Source organism: Pecten maximus, chromosome 7, assembly GCF_902652985.1.
Source record: "Pecten maximus chromosome 7, xPecMax1.1, whole genome shotgun sequence".
NCBI lineage: Eukaryota > Metazoa > Mollusca > Bivalvia > Pectinida > Pectinidae > Pecten > Pecten maximus.
The window spans coordinates 11,235,277-11,257,332 of record NC_047021.1 but is presented as its reverse complement, the minus strand read 5'-3'; the positions used below and the strand labels follow the sequence as shown (position 1 = coordinate 11,257,332).

The following is a 22,056-nucleotide window of genomic DNA, read 5'->3' as shown; positions in this document are numbered from 1 at the left end:
CAATACTAATAATTACATATCTAATAAGCACAATACCTAGGATTTAACCGTTTTGATATAATCATAATATGAAGTTACCAGTCGGTGGTTGTTGGGGAGCGCCCCGTGATTATATATTTATGTTTAGATTTTACTGCCCCCTGGTGTTAGAATAGTTGGAAAAAATGCATCAAGGGTTTTTTAGGACATAATTCTGAAACACTTACATTGTTGTTGTGAAACAAAATATACTTAAATAACCAAATAGGAAAAGAAGAAAATGCGATATTAAACCACTAAATTTGAAAACCATAAAACTATCAAGCAGAAACTGAAAAAATGACATATTAAATCAAAGTTTTTGGTCACAAAATAGAAATAGCCGACTAATATCTAAAATTGTTAAACACAATTTTACTTAGTTTATAGCATCAGTCTTCAGCAATAGGAATATGAAACAAAGAAACACAAACTATCTACCGCTGAATAAAAGAAATTTAATATCAACACTTATCACGATGTAAAAATAAAGAAATGAAAAAATAAAAGATAAAGGAACAACAATCAAAACAATAAGTTAAATGGTTAAACAAACAAGAAAAGTTAAACATATAATTATGTCCCTTTTAACCCTCCATAGTCTTCACGATAGCAAAAGATCCCGGCGTCCTTGAGAGAACGTGGCGAAGCGAAGTACATCAGGGGACATAACTCCGACAGGCTAGACTATTTGTAGATAGTTCGGACAGGTAGGATTAGTTGTACCTAGTCCTTGGTTATACAGACACTGACTACGTAACTGACCGAGCGATGCCCACCAAAGGTAAGCTGACAACTCCAAACATCGCCGTAAATCTTATCATTTGCGTTGTAAAAATTGCTTAATATGTCCATGTGTTCGTATGAACATACGAATACCCGTATTATATGAAAGTCTCGGCCGCCGTGTTGACATTGTTTCTTAGCCCACTGACTAGGGCGCACTGGTGTTCTTAGAGGTCAGTAGCTGGTATACGCGGCGCAAGAATGACCGCTTTTTTATAAATAGGTGACCATAAACTGATTTTCAATGTACCCGTGCACATGTACAGTTATTTATATTTAGCACACCCATTAATGATGTAGACGTCATAATTGACCTTTGACTAATGAGCGAACTAAGACATTTCCATCAACTGACGGATTTCAGAGTGGGCTGTGACTATATTTGTGGGTCATCTCAAAATTTTCTTTGTGATTCACAGGTACATGGAAACACGACCAGAGGCTATGTCAAGTATATAAATAGCCATGAGTATGGTATTGTTATGGGTGCTTGTCTAATGTCTATTAGGTAGTTCCATCGACAGTGTGAGCAAAATGTGAATGAAAGCTTCTTACAGGGGTCATCATAGAATTATAATAATTCCCTTAAAGCCGCGGTTTGTATCCCTTTAAGTAAGGATTTCATGGATTATTCTTAAGATTTCTGTTGACAATATTCAAAATTTAAAAATTAAATTAAACAAAAACCCTATTGATTGTGTCGTTATCGACTGAATCTGACTGAACGTCTGGCACATGCATGTTATTTTTATTATGTCGCCACATACTCCCAAACAACCTTAAATTCTAGTTGCACACATGTATTAATGGCAATCCAAGATGCTCATTCACGCTCTCCTAACATTAAAATGACCATTGGCCTGGACTCTTGACCGGGAGAGTCCTTGAGACATCATTGTATAAAAATAATAATTATATTTATAGCGAGATTTGTCACGGAGCCGAGAACGAGGCTATAACAACGTGCGCTACACATACATTATGTAACTACACACGTGGCCGTTGTTTACATATCGAGCATACGTGAACTTTGCCTAATAATGCTTTCATTTAAACATGTTAACAGAATATTCGCGTAATAACTGAACAAAATAAGCAAACATAGTTTACATAAATACTTGATTTTAAAATGTAGCAATGTGCATACAACAAAAAATCGATAAAATTTTAGATCGGTGAAGTTGACAATGTTCAAAAGCTAACTAGCAATCCAATAGACGTCCGGCAAAATCGGAATTCGAGTCTATTCCCTTTTCTTTTCTCGCCTGAGTTCCAACGAATCATTTCCTTTCCTGAGGACATACTCGGGTTTTGGCGATTCCACTCACTTTTGCGGGTTTTTTTGGCAGAATCTGTCTGCGTTTTCCCATGTCCACGCTTTCGGCGTTCCGCCATTTTGTATGGAAAGTAAAACCCGCCGTTGCATTATGGGACTAATTTTCAGAGAAACTTGGTCCGGCAGCCACAGTTGTTATTTTTGGGAATTCCCTGTATACTTTCATAAATACACATTTTCTTTCAGTTTCTGCTTCACGATAATCTGTTTAATCAAGTCCGAAAACTGTAAAAAGCTCAAAATGTAAACATTGATATAAGTTTCTTCGGGAGTATGTGGCTTTAAGACGAAGTGCACTGGAAACTTTTGATGGACATGTAGCACAATTGCAGTATTTACATATATTTTTGTAATTATGCCATTAGTTCAGTAAATTTAGCGATGATGTTTCATCTCTTGTGTCATGCTTTCTGGAGGGAATATGATATATGTTTTTCATTCTTTGGAGACTAATTTCTATTGACAATATATTCGACGATTCAAGTTGAGGACCACCATCCTTTAACAGATCATCAGTAATGCAAAAGAATAATTATTCTTGTTTACAATACTTCAAATAGTATGTTACCTTAATGCACACGACTGACATGTGATGATAACCTGGTAATTTTTATCGTACCAACTTGTCATATAAACGTAATGGCTTATCTTTAAGACCGTCTGCATTTCAAGATGTAGTTTTTTCTCTGCGGGGAATCCATGGCTCATTTATATAGTATACATGTATGGTTATTGTAATCCGTACGACACCAGGACAATTTTGAGATGACACCCAAACATGGCTCGCATTCAAAGCTCACTACCATATACGACAGTTAATGGAAATGTCTAGCTGTTCAATTAATTAGCAGGTTGGAGTAAAAGTTCCGTACAATACGCAAACTAACCTACATTATATCCTCCAATTGAGGGTATATTATATATATATATATATATATATATATACATGTATATATGGTATTCGTTACTAATACTTAAATAGCTAAAATCGTTAAAGGGATGTTTAACTTAGATTTCGTTCCTTTTTCTCACTAATACATGTAGCTTTCGGAAAAGTGTTGGAATACTTGAAATTAGAAAACTCACAAAATTATATCACTCTCTATGGAAACTATAGAAGTAATCACGTGATTTTCAGAACCTCGTTTTAATCCTATGCAAAGAGTGTGAGGTTTATGTTAACAACTGTCACGTGGCGTCCACGTGTGCCAGCTCTCATAATCGCAGCTTCATTGCCGTAAAACGGAACAATTACTTCAATCAATAAAATGGAATTATTTTAGTTAATATCGTAATAAAAAAGTTTAAACCCCCACGTCTACTACGAAACATCGACATTTCTGCTGCCTTTTAGTCAGACGAGAAGGGCCTGTATAGTAACTTTTGTGTTATCATTGATACTATCATTGATGTGTCGGTGCAAAGGTAACATAGCACACACTCGTAGTGAGACGTAAACAAAAACAGTCTGTTCAATGTGACATTTAGTATATTACATACAAAATGCACCAACAATTAACAAAATACAGGCGATTTAGGGAAACAATAGACAGGTCTAAAAGATCGTGACAATTATTGTTTTATAATACAATGTAATAGCCTCGTGTCACACACAATGTGCCTTGTTAAAAACATATATAAGAAACGAATGAAGCCGTTTTAACGTAAGCAAGTATAACATGTATGGTCCTATGTCTAAATTAAACCATTTAAACGTGTGTACATATCATTACTATTACTTCTAACATTTTCACCTTTAACAAAAATCGAAAAAGAGAAGATTACAAATAAACAAATTCTAACGAATAAAACAAAGGGTAGGAGGAATTTCCGAAACGTCACAGGTGTTCAATAGTGCGCACGTGACCTTGCAATAGTCAATTTACCCGTGTAATAGTTCAAAATATAGCTTATGTGTACAGTTAAGAAAAATCAAACGCATTATGTAATAAAACTAAATAAGGAATAACAAAAAAACTATTCTCCGGGGAAAATGTAAGCTCGTCGGGGTTTAGCTCTCATAACCAGCTGACCACATGCGGGAAGGTATAGAAGCTCGTCGATCTGAGCTGCCGATTTCCCCTTAGTTTGCCTCCATCAGATGCCGACTCTTTGCCATGTCAATCACGTTTGCCTTGTTGCATATGGTTAGTAACGACTGTGTAGTGTCTGGTATGGTTAGTAACGACTGTAAAGTGTCTGATATGGTTAGTAACGACTGTGTAGTGTCTGGTATGGTTAGTAACGACTGTAAAGTGTCTGATATGGTTAGTAACGGCTGTGTAGTGTCTGATATGGTTAGTAACGGCTGTGTAGCGTCTGATATGGTTAGTAACGGCTGTGTAGCGTCTGATATGGTTAGTAACGACTGTGTAGTGTCTGATATGGTTAGTAACGGCTGTGTAGCGTCTGATATGGTTAGTAACGACTGTGTAGTGTCTGATATGGTTAGTAACGACTGTGTAGTGTCTGATATGGTTAGTAACGACTGTGTAGTGTCTGATATGGTTAGTAACAACTGTGTAGTGTCTGATATGGTTAGTAACAACTGTGTAGTGTCTGATATGGTTAGTAACGACTGTAAAGTGTCTGATATGGTTAGTAACGACTGTGTAGTGTCTGATATGGTTAGTAACGACTGTGTAGCGTCTGATATGGTTAGTAACGACTGTGTAGTGTCTGGTATGGTTAGTAACGACTGTAAAGCGTCTGATATGGTTAGTAACGACTGTGTAGCGTCTGATATGGTTAGTAACGACTGTAAAGCGTCTGATATGGTTAGTAACGACTGTAAAGTGTCTGATATGGTTAGTAACGACTGTGTAGCGTCTGATATGGTTAGTAACGACTGTGTAGCGTCTGATATGGTTAGTAACGACTGTGTAGCGTCTGATATGGTTAGTAACGACTGTGTAGCGTCTGATATGGTTAGTAACGACTGTGTAGCGCCTGATATGGTTAGTAACGACTGTGTAGTGTCTGATATGGTTAGTAACGACTGTGTGGTGTCTTTGTCATGATTTTCCTTATATTTTGCTGGAGTTCTTCCCCTTATACCGTAACTATTTTGTCGAAAGGATTGACAGAACGGCTGGCTGACGGTGGGACGTTAGTGGTGGCGGAAGGCTACTTGTACGAGTTTGAACGACGAGGTTTTCTGAAGGCCGGGGCATTTGTACCGGAAGTAGTCCTAGAGCATCCCGAACAACTACGCCTTCTCTCGGAAGAGTTCGTCCATGCGGGCAGTGACACTGTAGTGGCATACACGGTATACCCTACCAATAGTAATGATCATTTGCCTTGTGCACATAGATACTTAGAAATGGATTGCTATCAATCAAGCAATATTAATTAATCAAATACAATCATTATGTGAGGTAATTTCTACCACAGTATTTGGGTGTTATTCAACTCCACACGTGGAATAAACTCTACATACATGCGTTTTGATTGGTTTACCCGGTGACTTTTGGCCGGAACTATTATTATATATAGATTTCTATCAGTTTTTTGCTTTGAAAATAATAAACTTGCTAATCGTTTGTTATGATTTACAGTATATATGTAACAGTATGTTACACATTTCCGGAATTGTCGGTTTTGCATAGTAATTAGCGGCATTTCACTTTAGGTCATATCCTTACGCCCCGATATTTTGAAAGGAAGACACGTTGACATAAAGCAAGTTTTCATCCCAATATAGCTTTTCTATTGCGTTAGAAACAGGTCACACCAATCAATCAATCAATCAATCAATCAATCAATCAATCAATCAATCATCATGAAATATAATATAGTAAACATAAAGTGGATTTGTAGATATGTACACTTTTTCACACAGTACTACGGTCACCGAGAGAAACTACGTGCGATAGGCCGAGAGGATGACCTTGAGAAACTACAGAGGACGGCCCTTCAGATAGCTCGGGAGGTGGCGGACAAGACGGGCGCTCTGATGGCGGGAGACATCTGTAACACAACAGTGTATAACAAGGACGACCCCGAGACACACCGAGAGGTCATGGATATGTTCAAAGTACGTCACTTCCGGAAAAAGATATTTCCAACAACTTCATTATTTCTTTAAATCAGGTATTCAAACAGACCGAAACAAGGTTTTATTCTGTTACATCAGGTTGTAAAAAGAGAAAGCTTACGTGAAATAGCTGGTAATGATCTTTCGTCATAATGTATTTTGTTTCCGATTTCGATGAAATAATTTTGTCATCAGGTTTCCATTTTCCGATCAGATAAATCATGTAAGATGTTATTAACGTTATAATGTATTTGTGCATTACACAGTTTGATTGAAATATAACACGGACAACACACATCATTTCAATATGAAACTTAAACTTGTACATGCTGTACGACACAGCATGGAAACAACATCTCTTGATAATATTACCATGCACCAATGCCCTTTATTTTATTGTCGTAATCTTGTACAGAATTATTTACAGAGGCGATTAAATACTTCATATCGATAGGGACGTCCGTGCTTTACATTTGTAAGTGGCCATGGATACTAACGAAATATTCTTACTTCCAGGAACAAGTGGAGTGGGCTTTGGAGTACAACGTAGACTATATCATTGGGGAAACTTTCAATGACTTTGGGGAAGCTCTTCTCGCTCTGGAGGCCATCAAGAAATACGGCAAAGGTTGTTTTTTAAGTTATTTCCCCTATTATGATAACATTATGATCTGTCATTTGCGTGCTGATTATAATTAAAACCTGTGAAAAACTGAAAATAAAATCACTCTTTTCTGTCCATTTTAAGCAATGTCGTCTCCAGAACGAAAGCCTAGTGTTTAGATAAATGTTCTGCATTACTTTTATATAAAATAACATGCGTTAACTTATTGTACCCAACAGGTGTTCCCGCCGTCATAACGCTCGCTCCGTCCGGAGCCTATCGTACGTTTGACGATTACCTTTATGGAGACGCTTGTCGGAAGCTGGAAGAGGCTGGCGCAGCTGTAGTTGGTGTCAACTGTAACAGGGGCCCGAAGAGCATGCTTCCTATTGTACGGGACATTGTCAAATGCTGCAAAGTGAGTACATCAAGAAGAATGCACAATTAAATGTCCGGGCGCAATAAAGTAGCGTGCAATTGCAATGTACAAGTGGTTGTGTAAAACGGCAGAGGACGGGTAAATCTAAAAACATGTGCACAGTTAAATAATTCTACAAATAGGTCAGCTAAAATATCAAATACTATACAAAGGCAACAACTTAATACATCTTTAATTGTTAGGCATGATATTCTACAGACAACATCGCCCTGTTAACACAATACTGTAGTTATAACTACCATCTACTGTAGATATAACTACCATCTACTGTAGTTATAACTACCATCTACTGTAGTTATAACTACTATCTACTGTAGCTATAACTACCGCCTACTGTAGTTATAACTACCATCTACTGTAGCTATCACTACCATTTACTGTAGTTATAACTACTATCTACTGTAGTTATAACTACCACCTACTGTAGTTATAACTACCATCTACTGTAGTTATAACTACCATCTACAGTAGTTATAACTAGCACCTACTGTAGTTATAACTACCATCTACTGTAGTTATAACTACCATCTACTGTAGTTATAACTACCACCTACTGTAGATATAACTACTATCTACTGTAGTTATAACTACCACCTACTGTAGTTATAACTACCATCTATTGTAGTTATAACTATCATCTACTGTAGTTATAACTATCATCTACTGTAGTTATAACTACCACCTACTGTAGTTATAACTACCATCTACTGTAGTTATAACTACCATCTACTGTAGTTATAACTACCATCTACTGTAGTTATAACTACCACCTACTGTAGTTATAACTACCACCTACTGTAGTTATAACTACCACCTACTGTAGTTATAACTACCACCTACTGTCGTTATAACTACCATGTACAGTAGTTATAACTACTATCTACTGTAGTTATAACTACCACTTACTGTAGTTATAACTACCACCTACTGTAGTTATAACTACCATGTACAGTAGTTATAACTACCATCTACTGTAGTTATAACTACCATCTACTGTAGTTATAACTACCATCTACTGTAGTTATAACTACCATCTACTGTAGTTATAACTACCATCTACTGTAGTTATAACTACCATGTACAGTAGTTATAACTACCATCTACTGTAGTTATAACTACCACCTACTGTAGTTATAACTACCATCTACTGTAGTTATAACTACCACCTACTGTAGTTATAACTACCATCTACTGTAGTTATAACTACCATCTACTGTAGTTATAACTACCATCTACTGTAGTTATAACTACCATCTACTGTAGTTATAACTACCACCTACTGTAGTTATAACTACTATCTACTGTAGTTATAACTACCACCTACTGTAGTTATAACTACCAACTACTGTAGTTATAACTACCATCTACTGTAGTTATAACTACCATCTACAGTAGTTATAACTACCACCTACTGTAGTTATAACTACCATCTACTGTAGTTATAACTACCATCTACTGTAGTTATAACTAACATCTACTGTAGTTATAACTACCATCTACAGTAGTTATAACTACCATCTACTGTAGTTATAACTAACATCTACTGTAGTTATAACTACCATCTACTGTAGTTATAACTACCATGTACAGTAGTTATAACTAACATCTACTGTAGTTATAACTACCACCTACTGTAGTTATAACTACCATCTACTGTAGTTATAACTACCATCTACTGTAGTTATAACTACCATCTACTGTAGTTATAACTACCACCTACTCTAGTTATAACTACCAACTACTGTAGTTATAACTACCATCTACTGTAGTTATAACTACCATCTACTGTAGTTATAACTACCATCTACAGTAGTTATAACTACCATCTACTGTAGTTATAACTAACATCTACTGTAGTTATAACTACCATCTACAGTAGTTATAACTACCATCTACTGTAGTTATAACTACCATCTACTGTAGTTATAACTACCATGTACAGTAGTTATAACTAACATCTACTGTAGTTATAACTACCACCTACTGTAGTTATAACTACCACCTACTGTAGTTATAACTACCATCTACTGTAGTTATAACTACCATCTACTGTAGTTATAACTACCACCTACTCTAGTTATAAGTACCATCTACTGTAGCTATAACTACCATTTACTGTAGTTATAACTACTATCTACTGTAGTTATAACTACCACCTACTGTAGTTATAACTACCATCTACTGTAGTTATAACTACCATCTACAGTAGTTATAACTACCACCTACTGTAGTTATAACTACCATCTACTGTAGTTATAACTACCACCTACTGTAGTTATAACTACCATCTACTGTAGTTATAACTACCACCTACTGTAGATATAACTACTATCTACTGTAGTTATAACTACCACCTACTGTAGTTATAACTACCATCTATTGTAGTTATAACTATCATCTACTGTAGTTATAACTATCATCTACTGTAGTTATAACTACCACCTACTGTAGTTATAACTACCATCTACTGTAGTTATAACTACCATCTACTGTAGTTATAACTACCATCTACTGTAGTTATAACTACCACCTACTGTAGTTATAACTACCACCTACTGTAGTTATAACTACCACCTACTGTAGTTATAACTACCACCTACTGTAGTTATAACTACCACCTACTGTCGTTATAACTACCATGTACTGTAGTTATAACTACTATCTACTGTAGTTATAACTACCACCTACTGTAGTTATAACTACCATCTACTGTAGTTATAACTACCATGTACAGTAGTTATAACTACCATCTACTGTAGTTATAACTACCATCTACTGTAGTTATAACTACCATCTACTGTAGTTATAACTACCATCTACTGTAGTTATAACTACCATGTACAGTAGTTATAACTACCATCTACTGTAGTTATAACTACCACCTACTGTAGTTATAACTACCATCTACTGTAGTTATAACTACCACCTACTGTAGTTATAACTACCATCTACTGTAGTTATAACTACCATCTACTGTAGTTATAACTACCATCTACTGTAGTTATAACTACCATCTACTGTAGTTATAACTACCATCTACTGTAGTTATAACTACCATCTACTGTAGTTATAACTACCATCTACTGTAGTTATAACTACCATCTACTGTAGTTATAACTACCATCTACTGTAGTTATAACTACCATCTATTATAACTACCATCTACTGTAGTTATAACTACCATCTACTGTAGTTATAACTACCATCTACTGTAGTTATAACTACAATCTACTGTAGTTATAACTACCATCTACTGTAGTTATAACTACCATCTACTGTAGTTATAACTACCATCTACTGTAGTTATAACTACCATCTACTGTAGTTATAACTACCATCTACTGTAGTTATAACTACCATCTACTGTAGTTATAACTACCATCTACTGTAGTTATAACTACCATCTACTGTAGTTATAACTACCATCTACTGTAGTTATAACTACCATCTACTGTAGTTATAACTACCATCTACTGTAGTTATAACTACCATCTACTGTAGTTATAACTACCATCTACTGTAGTTATAACTACCATCTACTGTAGTTATAACTACCATCTACTGTAGTTATAACTACCATCTACTGTAGTTATAACTACCATCTACTGTAGTTATAACTACCATCTACTGTAGTTATAACTACCATCTACTGTAGTTATAACTACATCTACTGTAGTTATAACTACCATCTACTGTAGTTATAACTACCATCTACTGTAGTTATAACTACCATCTACTGTAGTTATAACTACCATCTACTGTAGTTATAACTACCACTACTGTAGTTATAACTACCATCTACTGTAGTTATAACTACCATCTACTGTAGTTATAACTACCATCTACTGTAGTTATAACTACCATCTACTGTAGTTATAACTACCATCTACTGTAGTTATAACTACCATCTACTGTAGTTATAACTACCATCTACTGTAGTTATAACTACCATCTACTGTAGTTATAACTACCATCTACTGTAGTTATAACTACCATCTACTGTAGTTATAACTACCATCTACTGTAGTTATAACTACCATCTACTGTAGTTATAACTACCATCTACTGTAGTTATAACTACCATCTACTGTAGTTATAACTACCATCTACTGTAGTTATAACTACATCTACTGTAGTTATAACTACCATCTACTGTAGTTATAACTAACATCTACTGTAGTTATAACTACCATCTACTGTAGTTATAACTACCATCTACTGTAGTTATAACTACCATCTACTGTAGTTATAACTACCATCTACTGTAGTTATAACTACCATCTACTGTAGTTATAACTACCACCTACTGTAGTTATAACTACCATCTACTGTAGTTATAACTACCATCTACTGTAGTTATAACTACCATCTACTGTAGTTATAACTACCATCTACTGTAGTTATAACTACCATCTACTGTAGTTATAACTACCATCTACTGTAGTTATAACTACCATCTACTGTAGTTATAAACATCTACTGTAGTTATAACTACCATCTACTGTAGTTATAACTACCATCTACTGTAGTTATAACTACCATCTTACTGTAGTTATAACTACCATCTACTGTAGTTATAACTAGCAATCTAACTGTAGCTATAACTACCACTACTGTAGTTATAACTCCCAACCATACTGTAGTTATAACTACCATCTACTGTAGTTATAACTAACATCTACGGTAGCTATAACTGTACCATCTACTGTAGCTATACCACTCATCTACTGTAGTTATAACTACCTACCTAACTGTAGTATAACTATCATCTATCCTGTAGTTATAACTACCATCTACTGTAGATTATAACTAACCATCTCTACTGTAGGTTATAATACCAAATCTACTGTAGTTATAACTACCCACCTACTGTAGTTATACTACCATCTACTGTAGTTATAACTAACATCTACTGTAGTTATAACTACCATCTACTGTAGTTATAACTAACATCTACTGTAGTTATAACTACCATCTACTGTAGTTATAACTACCATCTACTCTAGTTATAACTACCATCTACTGTAGTTATAACTACTATCTACTGTAGTTATAACTAACATCTACTGTAGTTATAACTACCACCTACTGTAGTTATAACTACCATCTACTGTAGTTATAACTACCATCTACTGTAGTTATAACTACCATCTACTGTAGTTATAACTACCATCTACTGTAGTTATAACTACCATCTACTGTAGTTATAACTACCATCTACTGTAGTTATAACTAACATCTACTGTAGTTATAACTACCATCTACTGTAGTTATAACTACCATCTACTGTAGTTATAACTACCATCTACTGTAGTTATAACTACCATCTACTGTAGTTATAACTACCATCTACTGTAGTTATAACTACCATCTACTGTAGTTATAACTACCATCTACTGTAGTTATAACTACCATCTACTGTAGTTATAACTACCATCTACTGTAGTTATAACTACCATCTACTGTAGTTATAACTACCATCTACTGTAGTTATAACTACCATCTACTGTAGTTATAACTACCATCTACTGTAGTTATAACTACCATCTACTGTAGTTATAACTAACATCTACTGTAGTTATAACTACCATCTACTGTAGTTATAACTACATCTACTGTAGTTATACTAACATCTACTGTAGTTATAACTACCATCTACTGTAGTTATAACTACCATCTACTGTAGTTATAACTACCATCTACTGTAGTTATAACTACCATCTACTGTAGTTATAACTACCATCTACTGTAGTTATAACTACCATCTACTGTAGTTATAACTACCATCTACTGTAGTTATAACTACCATCTACTGTAGTTATAACTACCATCTACTGTAGTTATAACTACCATCTACTGTAGTTATAACTACCATCTACTGTAGTTATAACTACCATCTACTGTAGTTATAACTACCATCTACTGTAGTTATAACTACCATCTACTGTAGTTATAACTACCATCTACTGTAGTTATAACTACCATCTACTGTAGTTATAACTACCATCTACTGTAGTTATAACTACCATCTACTGTAGTTATAACTACCATCTACTGTAGTTATAACTACCATCTACTGTAGTTATAACTACCATCTACTGTAGTTATAACTACCATCTACTGTAGTTATAACTACCATCTACTGTAGTTATAACTACCATCTACTGTAGTTATAACTACCATCTACTGTAGTTATAACTACCATCTACAGTAGTTATAACTACCATCTACTGTAGTTATAACTACCATCTACTGTAGTTATAACTACCATCTACTGTAGTTATAACTACCATCTACTGTAGTTATAACTACCATCTACTGTAGTTATAACTACCATCTACTGTAGTTATAACTACCATCTACTGTAGTTATAACTACCATCTACTGTAGTTATAACTACCATCTACTGTAGTTATAACTACCAACTACTGTAGTTATAACTACCACCTACTGTAGTTATAACTACCATCTACTGTAGTTATAACTACCATCTACTGTAGTTATAACTACCATCTACTGTAGTTATAACTACCATCTACTGTAGTTATAACTACCATCTACTGTAGTTATAACTACCATCTACTGTAGTTATAACTACCATCTACTGTAGTTATAACTACCATCTACTGTAGTTATAACTACCATCTACTGTAGTTATAACTACCATCTACTGTAGTTATAACTACCATCTACTGTAGTTATAACTACCATCTACTGTAGTTATAACTACCATCTACTGTAGTTATAACTACCATCTACTGTAGTTATAACTACCATCTACTGTAGTTATAACTACCATCTACTGTAGTTATAACTACCATCTACTGTAGTTATAACTACCATCTACTGTAGTTATAACTACCATCTACTGTAGTTATAACTACCATCTACTGTAGTTATAACTACCATCTACTGTAGTTATAACTACCATCTACTGTAGTTATAACTACCATCTACTGTAGTTATAACTACCATCTACTGTAGTTATAACTACCATCTACTGTAGTTATAACTACCATCTACTGTAGTTATAACTACCATCTACTGTAGTTATAACTACCATCTACTGTAGTTATAACTACCATCTACTGTAGTTATAACTACCATCTACTGTAGTTATAACTACCATCTACTGTAGTTATAACTACCATCTACTGTAGTTATAACTACCATCTACTGTAGTTATAACTACCATCTACTGTAGTTATAACTACCATCTACTGTAGTTATAACTACCATCTACTGTAGTTATAACTACCATCTACTGTAGTTATAACTACCATCTACTGTAGTTATAACTACCATCTACTGTAGTTATAACTAACATCTACTGTAGTTATAACTACCATCTACTGTAGTTATAACTAACATCTACTGTAGTTATAACTACCATCTACTGTAGTTATAACTACCATCTACTGTAGTTATAACTACCATCTACTGTAGTTATAACTACCATCTACTGTAGTTATAACTACCATCTACTGTAGTTATAACTATCATCTACTGTAGTTATAACTACCATCTACTGTAGTTATAACTACCATCTACTGTAGTTATAACTACCATCTACTGTAGATATAACTACCATCTACTGTAGTTATAACTACCATCTACTGTAGTTATAACTACCATCTACTGTAGTTATAACTACCATTTACTGTAGTTATAACTAACATCTACTGTAGTTATAACTACAATCTACTGTAGCTATAACTACCAACTACTGTAGTTATAACTACCAACTACTGTAGTTATAACTACCATCTACTGTAGTTATAACTAACATCTACTGTAGCTATAACTACCATCTACTGTAGCTATAACTACCATCTACTGTAGTTATAACTACTATCTACTGTAGCTATAACTACCATCTACTGTAGTTATAACTACCAACTACTGTAGTTATAACTACCATCTACTGTAGTTATAACTACCAACTACTGTAGTTATAACTACCACCTACTCTAGTTATAACTACCATCTACTGTAGTTATAACTACCATCTACAGTAGTTATAACTAACATCTACTGTAGTTATAACTACCACCTACTGTAGTTATAACTACCATCTACTGTAGATATAATACCACCTACTGTAGTTATAACTACCATCTACTGTAGTTATAACTACCATCTACTGTAGTTATAACTACCATCTACTGTAGTTATAACTAACATCTACTGTAGTTATAACTACCATCTACTGTAGTTATAACTACCATGTACTGTAGTTATAACTAACATCTACTGTAGTTATAACTACCATCTACTGTAGTTATAACTATCATCTACTGTAGTTATAACTACCATCTACTGTAGTTATAACTACCATCTATTGTAGTTTTAACTACCATCTACTGTAGTTATAACTACCATCTACTGTAGTTATAACTAACATCTACTGTAGTGATAACTACCATCTACTGTAGTTATAAACTTATAACTAAAATCTACTGTAGTTATAACTTCCATCTACTGTAGTTATAACTTTCATCTACTGTAGTTATAACTACCTTCTATTGTAGTTTTAACTACCATCTACTGTAGTTATAACTACCATCTACTGTAGATATAACTACCATGTACTGTAGTTATAACTACCATCTACTGTAGTTATAACTAACATCTACTGTAGTTATAACTACCATCTACTGTAGTTATAACTACCATCTACTGTAGTTATAACTACCATCTACTGTAGTTATAACTACCATCTACTGTAGTTATAACTACCATCTACTGTAGTTATAACTAACATCTACTGTAGTTATAACTACTATCTACTGTAGTTATAACTACCACCTACTGTAGTTATAACTACCATCTACTGTAGTTATAACTACCACCTACTGTAGTTATAACTACCACCTACTGTAGTTATAACTACCACCTACTGTAGTTATAACTACCATCTACTGTAGTTATAACTACCATCTACTGTAGTTATAACTACCATCTACTGTAGATATAACTACCAGTCTACTGTAGTTATAACTACCACCTACTGTAGATTATAACTACTATCTACTGTAGTTATAACTACCATCTACAGTAGATATAACTACCACCTACTGTAGTTATAACTACCATCTACTGTAGTTATAACTACCATCTACTGTAGTTATAACTACCACCTACTGTAGTTATAACTACCATCTACTGTAGATATAACTACCATCTACAGTAGATTTTAGAACATACATTTTATGTCGTGCTATTTGTAATACCATCAACATCATTTGGATGATTAAAATTGTCTCGATATAAAGGTATTAAAAGTTGTAAAGTAACCTAATCGCCAGTTTGTAGTTATAGCACCTCCCCACTTGTAGATAACGACACTTCTCCATTTAAACACTATTTTATGATCTTACAATGTAACGGTCGCTGTTTGTGTTTTGCCATGCCGATTTATATCTCCGAGATTGTCAAGTTACGAACAGGAGGGGTAAAGATGGTGAGGGGCCAGCTGGTGTGACACCTCCCCGACACAGGGGATACGCCCCGTATAGGGGGCGCTCTTCTCGATGGTCATGCTCTCCTGGACGTTTATTGAAAAAATCTTGCTTGCAACTCGGAATTACATATATATATATACATACGAGGAAGGGCGTTCTCATCTGTATCTTCCTGGTTGGGATGGAGTTGTCTTTCCGTGATAAATGGCTAGTCATATTTCAGTAAATGGGAAGCACATGTCTCCGACTTAAAGTGATAAAACATTTGTGTAAACTTTGAATACTTTCCCTCAGTTTTAAGAGCCTTACTGCTTTTGTCGACGGAAATATATTCGGCCGTTGCTAAGCTGTATCGCGTCTGATACACTGGTATTACAGTAATAGACTTTGTGAGTTATAATTACGCATTCGTCATTAATTATTCTAACAGCATCAAAGACACGAGGCCCTGTTTCTCGTTTCGTCTGGGAGTCTGCGCGTGGTGCGAATAATTCATTCTGTCTCACTTGAATTTGTTACACATATTGCTAACGGCGAGTAAATCACGCGTTAATGAACACAGATTGATAACGTTTATTACGTGAGGGTGTGATGTCTGATGGAAATTGTCGAACTGTGTGTCGATTTCTCTACCGAACTCCCTACTGAAATGTGTGTCAATCTGTACCGAAATCTCCACCAAACTCCCAACTCAACTGTTTGCCCTTACAAAAATGAATCCGGCTAGTGTTCGGAGGTCCCGTGTTCGAACCCCGGTCTGGCCGTGCATTTTTCCTCTCCTATTACATTTGGTGCCTGTGACCAAACCTTGTTTCAAGTGAGGTGAATACTTGACAAGGGGATACCCGAACCTGGGTTGTGAGTTGTGAAAAAATAGGAGGGAAGAGTGTAGCGGAACTGGACCGGGTCGATCATCGGCGACCAGGAAGCTCAATAGGTAGAGCATCCGGCTAGTGTTCGGAGTTCCCGGGTTCGAATCCCGGTCTGGCCGTGCATTTTCCCACTCCTATTACATTTGGCTTTTCAAGCTTTCAATAAGCTTGCCTCAAGCGCACATTTTGTACGTAATTTGATACTCTGACAACATATCTGGCTCAAATCGCCCTGCGTCCGTTGTCCGTCTCCAGTCCGTCCGTTAACAATTAATCCCTGTTATAGCTATTCCTTAGGAAGTACTTGGAGGATTTTTCTCAAACTTTACAGGTAGGTTCTCCTTAGTCCCTTATTGTGCACATTTGATTTTGAGTCTAACTCAGAAACAAAATGGCCGCAATTAAAATTTTAGACTGCCATCTTTGATTTTGATAGTCAAAGTTTGTTATCGCTATTTATTACAAAATACTGGATGATTGTTCTCAAACCTTTTACAGGTAGGTTCCCATTGGTCCCTTGTTGTGTCCAATTGATTATGAGTCTAATTGAGAAACGAAATTGCCGGCAGCAATTTTGGATTTTGACAATTGAAGCTTGTTCTTACTAATTCTTGAAAAATACTGGAGAGATGGGTTTCCCTTGATCCCAATATGTGTCCATAACAGTTTGAGTTCACACAGATATTAAAATCAAGGTCATGAGGTCAAGGTCATTATGTCCAAAGGTCGAGGTCATTTCCCCTTTTTACTGGTGAACATTGTGATATGAAATGATAAAGCAAAATTTGTCAGAATTTAACATGGAGTCAACCGAAACAATTGTCATTAATCAAAAGTCAAAATCATATTTTGTATCTTTTTACTGGCGAATATTTTGATGACATTATGAAGCGAAGTTGTTCCGAATTAAACCAGATGTCATCTAACCAAAGGTCAAGGTCATTGTGCAAAAGGGTAAGGTCAATTTAAAAAAAAAATTACTAGTGGACGTTTTTGTTCTGATATTATGTTGCAAAAATGGTCAGATTTTAACAAGGTGTTAGCTGACCAAAGGTCAAGGTCACAGGGTCAAATATCAAGGTAACATATTGTATACTTTTAGTTATGAAAATAGTATGTTACATTATGAATTAAAGTTGTTCAGAATTAAACAAATGAGTCATTGTGCGAAAGGTCATAGTCAAATGTTGTATCTTTTTACTGATTAACATTTTTGCTAAAACTGTGTGTCGATCGCTATACTGAACTCCCGGTCGAACCGTGCGTCGATCTTTCTACTGAGTTCCCTACAAAATCTGGGTGTTGATCTCTGTACTGGGCTCATTGATGAACCGTATGTCGGTCTTTCTAAAATATGTGTCTACTCTGTACGGTGATCCCTACCAAAACTGTGTGTCTATCTCTGTACTGAACTCCATGTCGGTCTCTGTACTGAACTCCGTGTCGGTCTCTGTACTGAACTCCGTGTCGGTCTCTGTACTGAACTCCGTGTCGGTCTCTGTACTGAACTCCGTGTCGGTCTCTGTACTGAACTCCGTGTCGGTCTCTGTACTGAACTCCATGTCGGTCTCTGTACTGAACTCCATGTCGGTCTCTGTACTGAACTCCATGTCGGTCTCTGTACTGAACTCCATGTCGGTCTCTGTACTGAACTCCATGTCGGTCTCTGTACTGAACTGTATGTCGGTCTCTGTACTGAACTCCATGTCGGTCTCTGTACTGAACTCCGTGTCGGTCTCTGTACTGAACTCCATGTCGATCTCTGTACTGAACTCCATGTCGGTCTCTGTACTGAACTCCATGTCGGTCTCTGTACTGAACTCCATGTCAAACTGCGTGTCAATCTCTGTACTGAACTCTGTGTCGAACTATTTGTCGATCCCTGTCCTGAACTCCGGACATGCCGAACTGTATGCCAGTCTCTGTACTGAAATCCCGCAGAACTGTGTGTCGATCTCTGAACTGAAGTCCATGCCGAACTATGTGTCGAATTGTCTGTCGGTCTCTGTACTGAACTCCATGCTGAAAACTGTGTGTCGATCTCTGAACTGAAATCCTGCCGAACTGAGTGTCGATCTCTGTTCTTAAATCCTGCCGAACTGAGTGTCGATCTCTGTTCTTAAATCCTGCCGAACTGAGTGTCGATTTCTGTTCTTAAATCCTGCCGAACTGTGTGTAGATCTCTGTACTGAAATCCTGCCGAACTGTGTGTAGATCTCTGTACTGAAATCCTGCCGAAGTGTGTGTAGATCGTTGTACTGAAATCCTGCCGAACTGTGTGTAGATCTCTGTACTGAAATCCTGCCGAACTGTGTGTAGATCTTTGTACTGAAATCCTGCCGAACTGTGTGTAGATCTTTGTACTGAAATCCTGCCGAACTGTGTGTAGATCTTTGTACTGAAATCCTGCCGAACTGTGTGTCGAACTATGTACTGAAATCCTGCCGAACTGTGTGTCGACCTCTGAACTGAGTTTCCTGCCGAATCATGTCTACAGTCTAAGCTCATTATGTAGAACATTGATTATCGGAATTTCTGCTTAATCTATATATAAAACATTCAGCTCCGACGGAAAAAAAAGTATGCATGAAAAATACTTGTGTACCTCGAATACTCGGGATTTCTCGAAGTTTTTCATATGACTCCACGGACTTCGTAATAACGCGGTTCGGCTGTATTAGTATCACATGATTTGATTGGTATGTCGGAAGATAGTCCAAAAGTATATTACATATAGCCAACATATACAATCTGTTTTGTTACCTTATCTTTGTACACTATACCCAACAATTTAAACAATACAAACTTAAAACAGCAATGTTGCATGTAGTTGTCTTAATACCGCGTATGAAAAAATATATATAAAAAAAATACCCAGTTTAATATTTTGCAACTTAATTATCGGTTAGTTTGGCCTGATTATACAGGATTCTTTGATGATTACGTAATGGTATTAACGAGAAGCACTCAAGTTCTACTCTACACCACGGTACCTACACATTTTTAAACGGGTAAACAACCACTCCCTGTAACTTATTACACTGAACTCATGGGACCTAGAAGTGTGCGTTGTCGATTAGAGATAGCAGTTGTCCATATCAGACACTGCTATATTCCGTTGTTTTTGGTCAGGTAAATGCGAGTTTTTTTTAAAGATAATAAGCGTTTGTTTCAGGGACCAGTGGCATGTCTGCCGATTCCTTACCGTACGACTGATGAACAGCCCACCATGCATTCTCTGAAAGACACGGACACAGGCGAGTCCGCTCAACTGTATTGTTTTAGCACAACTTTATGGTCCAATAAAAAAAATTAAGCTACAATGTTAAATAGTGCGCAACTGTTGTTGATAACTCCCTTTAAACACGTTTATTTTACGTTGATGTTTACAATATGATTATTCACGTTTTCTGTTCACAATTTCTGAACTAGAAGTTCTATTTATACATACATTTGTATACAATTTGTGACCGACAAAACGTTAACTATACTCCAATTTTTCTTTAGATGTATTTTTGACATACACATATGATAAATGTATGTTTTTTTGTATTTACCAGGTAAGATGGCTTTCCCCGAGGACCTTCCGGCCTGGCTCTGCAGTCGGACACAAATTACGTCGTTCGCTCGCGAGGCCAAGGAGGTAGGCGTCCGCTATATCGGATTGTGTTGTGGGAACGCGTCCTACTATACCCGTATCCTAGCCGAGGTTTATGGCCGGACTCCTCCTGCATCCAAATATTCACCCGATATGTCTCAACATTTTGTATACGGCGACGAGAAGTTTGCAAAGAAGTACTTCTCAGATGGACTAAAGGCCAAGTATGCAACCAATGAATAAACATCGGTCAATCCCGCCCTGAAGAAGCCGGCGTAGGTTTAGTATCGGCGGTTACTCACTTCCACATAGGGACTAGTCCCGGTCATCCTGGCATGATGTACCTCCGATTTCTTTATGTGAAATCAGCATTTTGAACTAATAAAAGTAATCCTCTTGATTCCAACAGTGTAGAATTCACCTATATTACTCATTTTCACTTGTATAAAATTCAGAGACATATTTTTTCGTGATTGTCGTTATAATGGCGCCAGTTACTTTGTTATAATATGTATCGTGTTACATCATGAAATAAAATCTAAACAACACACAAACATGTTCAGTTTAACTGTACAGCCATGTCCTAGTGTTAATACACACAGACTCCTAGTTCTCTCATTGACCTTCACATGACCTTCTCCTCGCTCGGAAGGCGATTGTATTAAACGTTGATGAAAAAAACACGTAATTGATTAAGTTATTAACAACATATATATCTATTCAATCTATACTACACAAGATATTAACTACAATATCTATTAAATATATGGACTATACAAGATATTAACTATAATATCTATTAAATATATGGACTATACAAGATATTAACTATAATATCTATTGTGGACTATACAAGAGATCACAGAGGGATCTTGGTGCCCACCATTCAATGAGCTTTATTGG

General features: G+C 35.9%; 1 protein-coding gene across 1 annotated transcript; it reads left to right on the top strand.

Moving 5' to 3' along the window:
* Positions 1 to 674: 674 nt before the first annotated feature.
* LOC117331595 (betaine--homocysteine S-methyltransferase 1-like) lies at positions 675 to 21,707 on the top strand. The gene is made up of 7 exons (XM_033890401.1): positions 675 to 802; positions 5,218 to 5,408; positions 5,982 to 6,176; positions 6,693 to 6,804; positions 7,020 to 7,198; positions 20,731 to 20,812; positions 21,116 to 21,707. The coding sequence occupies exons 1-7, from the start codon at positions 790 to 792 to the stop codon at positions 21,394 to 21,396; spliced, it is 1,053 nt and encodes a 350-aa protein (XP_033746292.1). The 5' UTR covers positions 675 to 789; the 3' UTR covers positions 21,397 to 21,707.
* Positions 21,708 to 22,056: the final 349 nt, after the last annotated feature.

Bases quoted from the DNA above. Each gene is read 5' to 3' on its own strand.
- LOC117331595 (XM_033890401.1), top strand. The intron at 6,177-6,692 runs GTACGTCACTTC...TCTTACTTCCAG, and splicing joins AGGTCATGGATATGTTCAAA to GAACAAGTGGAGTGGGCTTT. The intron at 7,199-20,730 runs GTGAGTACATCA...CGTTTGTTTCAG, and splicing joins ACATTGTCAAATGCTGCAAA to GGACCAGTGGCATGTCTGCC.